The following is a 5,266-nucleotide window of genomic DNA, read 5'->3' as shown; positions in this document are numbered from 1 at the left end:
AATATTTTATGTTTTTTGTGTTGATGTCAAATTGTCCAACTAGCCCCTCAGATGGGGTAAGTTGGTCAGGATATGGGGTAAATTGACCATTTTTATTTCGGAAGAACAATTCAGCTATCCTTCCTCACTGCATTTGCGGTAGCCTGTAGCGTCTCAGCGGAAAACCTCTTCCGGATTTTTGTTTATACGTTCGCTTCCCGAAATCTCAAACCATGAGAAAAGTAGCTCATAAATTGCATGAAACAAATCGTATTATTCTTTCATACCCGACGAAAAGTATACGATGAAATCTGTCTAATGGTTTGATTGGACACTAAATCAAAGACAACATGGATAAATTTGGAAACCAGAGCCGAATTCTAGATTCGCATCTGCAATCACAGGCACACTACCAAAGGCTCATTAGTTTTTTTGTTGTTAAAAACTTGCATTCGATGAAATTTTCCTCGGGTAGAAGGGCATTTGTCGATGCATTAGTGTACGTTATAATTATTTCAGATCAATGACTCGGCATTTATAGTGTCCACTGAAACATTCATAAAAGTGACGACGAAATGTAGATAAATTTAACAAAATGTTTTATCGTTTAAAATAAACGGTTTTGCTAAGCAAAGCACATGTTGTTTTCGTTTGGTTTTAGTATGCATCACGAAATGCGCCGTTCCTGGAATTGCATATACTTGGCTACTTAAATTCATTAATGATGTGCATAGGACCAACCAGCCCCGTTAGTATGTGACCAACTAGCCCCTTCATGTATTAAATATGAAAATTACTTAAAATACATGAAAATAAAATATTGGCGAAAATTTGTTTCACAATAAGTACTTGTACGATGCATTGAACTAGGTTTATTTCAATTTGGCTAGCTTTGTTTAGACAAAAAATTTCAACTTGAAAACCGAGTAGAATTGATGGCCAATTTGGCACCAGCCTGTATTTAATATACGTCTTAATTAAAACTGTACCTTATTCAGTCATTTAGTATCTCTGGTTATCCGCTACATACCACCCACATTACACGATTTTTTTTTGATACGTAGATTCGAAGATATTCTCATTGACCAACTTACCCCGTAACCAACTAGCCCCGCTCTACCCTACAAGTCAAGCATCATTCAATCCAGATATAGGCATTAGTCTTTTATGTAGATATCTGTTAGTAAATTTGTGCAATATTTTAAAAACAATCTTTAATAATTGAAGAAATATAAGAGACAAAAATAAACATTCTTTGGTGAAATTGTGTGTTTAGTTATAAAAAAAAATATTTAAAAAATTAAAAAATTCACTATGAAAAGTTATGCTAAAGAAATAGATTTTATAGATTCCATAAAAAACTTCATAAAAATCCATATGATAGGCAGATAGAGGTATGATATCTTCGGCACAATTGTTTGTTATAAAATATGCCATAACTTTGCCGAATCAAAAGGATTTTATATGCAAGAATGGAACCGAAAGAAGTAAATTTTGTCAGTTTTAGCACACCACTGCATGGGCTTTGTTCGTTAACAACTATCGGGTATCTTTTTCTTACTTGTCTCGTTAATCACGACTTCGTTTTTTTATTCTTGGCTAGATTTGCACTGACCCAGTGGAATGAAAAAAATCACTACCAGACTCTCAATAAATACCGAAGCGGGTGAGGAACCTGAACCGAGATAAGAAGAAAAAAAGAAAGACGGAGAGGAAATCATTTACTTTTAGACATAAATGATCATATAGGAGTTGTTCATGACTTCCGACCACGAAAATCTAATTCCGCACAACTAATCCTTTTCTTTCTTCCGTTCTTCTAGTCGCGGTTTTGTTTTGCTATCCGCTGGTTGTTCGTGGGCTTCTTAAAAACCCATTTTTTCAATAACATCCCAAAATAGGAAGTCTCCGTTTTCCAAAGTATAGCAAATATTTTTACTTTCAAAATCAATGTGAAAATTTGAACAAAAAAACACAGTATCTTCTTTTTCATTCGAACTGAATTTCCCCTTTTTCCCAGTTACTCAATAATACTTGTGCAGTTATTGAAATTCCTTTTAAAACAAACACGAAACATTTCTTTCACAAGTACAGGAAGCAACAGATCACATAACTCTAACAAGTCTTAATTGCACAGTCAACAAAAAGGCAGGTGTAACCGATAGCGATGGTCAACACCCGCCTCGCCACTAGTGGTGCTGCCGCCCTATAACGACGACAGAACCGCCGTCATCCGAGATCTCAGTGATGCTGGTCGATGTTAGCATAACTTTCTCCGCCGTGTCCGTGTCCGTCGTGATGTTCACCGTAAACGGCTGGGTGGCTTGCGTGTCCAGCACGCTGCACATGGGCCTGGAATCCAACATGTTTGTCCGATTTGTAGTTCACTACACGATGCGTGCCGTCTGGTTCGTGAAGCGAGTACGAACCTTCTACAGCATCTCCATCCCGATGTTCCCATTGTTCCTTATTGTCTCCGGTTTGCGAATCCATGACACCATACTCGAACTTGTACTTGGGGTGCGAGTGATGCTCCTCCTCGTGCGCCAAGACGACAATTGCCAGACAGGCGATCAAAGCGATAACCTGCAATCAAATATATTTGTATAAATTATCGAACTTCCAATTTCCAAAAGTAAAAGCTGGTAAGGGAACAAATAGAAAAAGTTGAGGAAAACAGCATTGCTTGAAGCTATACCTTGAACATGTTGAATTTCCCGCTTCTGCTGCTTTGGACGGAGGCTGACCTATTGCTTGAGAGCTGTTTCGAGACTGATAGCCATAACAGTTTGGTATGGAATATTTATACACGAAAGTTTGTTTTAGCTCGAATGCGAATGCAGCATGTGAGGTTACTATTCATACCCGGGCTAATTTACACGGTACTCTTTTCCATATAATCATCTGGTAGAAAGACCGTGTTCATGGCTTGCACTCTACACTCTGCACTGGCGTTTTTCGTCCTTTCCCTACGGCATAAAATGTTCTTGAACGATTTCGGATTTCTTTGGATGGTAATTGTCTGAAACATGCCGAAGAAGAACTGCACAAAACAAAAAGCCTTTTTCTAATGCTCCTCCAAAACCGCCTTACGCGATTCGCACTACGAGTAATTTCTGGGCAAAATTACATTTTTTCAATCATTCAAGCGACAACATTTTATGTTATTATTGTTTATGCAACTTATAAACACTGTTAGTCTCACGAACAACAAATTTTATTAAAACAATATGAACGCTCAAGATATTTTAATTCATTACAGCCAGCTGACCGTTCTCTTTAAAATACAAACAACTCTGACCGGTAAAATATACCACCGTGCATTTCAACACCATCGAAATGAGTCCGCTGGCACTACTGCAGCTGCACCGAGATTTTCAGCTGGACGGTCATGACTTTGGCGCAAATGTACACCCCATCTATGACAAAATAATTTGCTTGAAGCAGAGAGGTGCAGTTTTTCTGCATTAATTTTTGTCGGCTTCTCTTTCAATACCAACACGCTATTTCGTGTCAACGGTTTTTACCTCTAAGGCCATTCAATTCCATCCTCCATACGATGGCCTAGCCGGAGTGAGCGCAAGCGCGTGCACACCAATCATATGCTAAGGCGAAGATGAATTTAAATTGTTAATTGAGCAATGTGCTACCAACCAATCGCTACAGTGAGAAAACTATTCGCGGCTTCGACTACCCAAAAAAATATTCGGCCGCGCAGCATCACATATGTTCTCTCGGAGAGGACTGGCCGCGGTCCATCCATATGCGTGAACATATAAATACAATAAACTATGTGACTCAAAGTATCAGTTTCAAAGACTTCACTTTACAATCAACATTCCGTCCAAACGCCACCAGAAAAAATGTTCAAAGTTAGTACCGCGAATGTTAATAAGTGAACCTACAGGACATAACAAGTGTTTATCTCGTTACAGATTCTAGCACTAGTCGCCTGTCTGGTAATCGTGGCATCGGCCGTGGAATACAAAGAACACAAAGAGGAGCACCATTCTCATCCCAAGTATAAATTTGAGTACGGAGTTCACGATCCACACACCGGAGATCATAAAGCTCACTGGGAACATCGGGATGGAGATGTCGTCAAGGGACAGTACTCCTTACATGAGGCCGATGGCAGTGAACGTATCGTGGAATACAAGGCTGATGACCATAACGGTTTCGAAGCTGTGGTAAAGAATGTCCACCATGGACATGCACCACACCATTACTAACTTGCAGTGCACACTACCAGCTACCAAATGTGATATTATTGTTTGGCAAACAATTATTTATCAAAAAACAAAAGTAATTGTTTTATTCCTGCGTGTTGTGTAGTGAACATTATCAAACGACTGTGCGATTTCTGTTTTGTTTCTAACTTGCGAATATTATTCTGCATTCAGAGACAGTAATAGTGATCTACGTGTGGCGATTAGTTGCAAACATAAAGTTAAACAAATTGTCAACCTACCAGGATCAAGTAGTGATCGCGTGTTAAATTGGAACAGCAATGTTAATATTCCCTATGTTTGCCGTAATTCCACTATGAATTTTACAATTCATGTTCTGCGTTAATATGAAATGCTGAATTTGAAACCTGAAACTTAAATTAAAAAAATTCAGAAAAAACATTAACCTAATACTGAATCAAAAAAGTGTTATCGAACCATAAAACTTATATTTTCAGAATGACATCAAACAAAATATGCATTTTCATACATTTCCAGATGAAGTTTGTTGATGCTCTCTAAAGCGCCTTTACGTGTTGCGCTTTGAACAACACAGAATAAGGACTTTAGCCCAACAACCCTAACTAAATTCTGTCAATCTTCTGTTTGTTGCTTGAAATCTTATGGAGAACGTAATTCAAAAATCATTATTGATTTCTTTGCATATCGTTTGAACCAACACAAATTAAACATTGTTCCGAGATTGTTGTGCATTAATTATACAACATAAAAACAAATTTAATTAGTGTTTATTACCAAGTTGTTATTAGAAGCATCTACCAATTTGGATCCATAGAAGGATTTTCCTAAAAAGTATAAGAAAATATATTTTGTTAAAGGTTGTTATAATTCTTACAAACTCTGCCGATAAATTTATTTTGCAGGCAGATCATCCAAATGTGAGAAACATTAGAGCTAGCTTGTTCACCACTATTATTTCAAATTATTTGTTACCAGTTGCCATAGCAAACAAAAAACAGACGACACATTTAATGGACTGTATTTTCGATGTTTTGTGCAACGTAAGAACCGACGATCACATTATGCGACGCGACGCG

At 37.7% G+C, this 5,266-nt stretch overlaps 2 protein-coding genes across 2 annotated transcripts; one reads left to right on the top strand and one right to left on the bottom strand.

Moving 5' to 3' along the window:
* Positions 1 to 1,890: 1,890 nt before the first annotated feature.
* On the bottom strand, positions 1,891 to 2,751 carry LOC129721321 (cuticle protein 19-like). The gene is made up of 2 exons (XM_055673760.1): positions 2,678 to 2,751; positions 1,891 to 2,565 (listed from the first exon to the last, which is right to left on the bottom strand). The coding sequence occupies exons 1-2, from the start codon at positions 2,684 to 2,686 to the stop codon at positions 2,221 to 2,223; spliced, it is 354 nt and encodes a 117-aa protein (XP_055529735.1). The 5' UTR covers positions 2,687 to 2,751; the 3' UTR covers positions 1,891 to 2,220.
* Positions 2,752 to 3,776: 1,025 nt separating this feature from the next.
* On the top strand, positions 3,777 to 4,284 carry LOC129721322 (cuticle protein 8-like). Its single transcript, XM_055673761.1, has 2 exons — positions 3,777 to 3,851; positions 3,915 to 4,284. Exons 1-2 carry the CDS (start codon positions 3,843 to 3,845, stop codon positions 4,209 to 4,211), a joined length of 306 nt encoding a protein of 101 aa, XP_055529736.1. The 5' UTR covers positions 3,777 to 3,842; the 3' UTR covers positions 4,212 to 4,284.
* The last annotated feature ends 982 nt before the right edge of the window (positions 4,285 to 5,266 follow it).

The sequence above is a fragment of the Wyeomyia smithii genome, chromosome 2, assembly GCF_029784165.1.
Source record: "Wyeomyia smithii strain HCP4-BCI-WySm-NY-G18 chromosome 2, ASM2978416v1, whole genome shotgun sequence".
Classification (NCBI taxonomy): domain Eukaryota; kingdom Metazoa; phylum Arthropoda; class Insecta; order Diptera; family Culicidae; genus Wyeomyia; species Wyeomyia smithii.
This window is presented reverse-complemented; position numbering and strand designations above follow the sequence as displayed.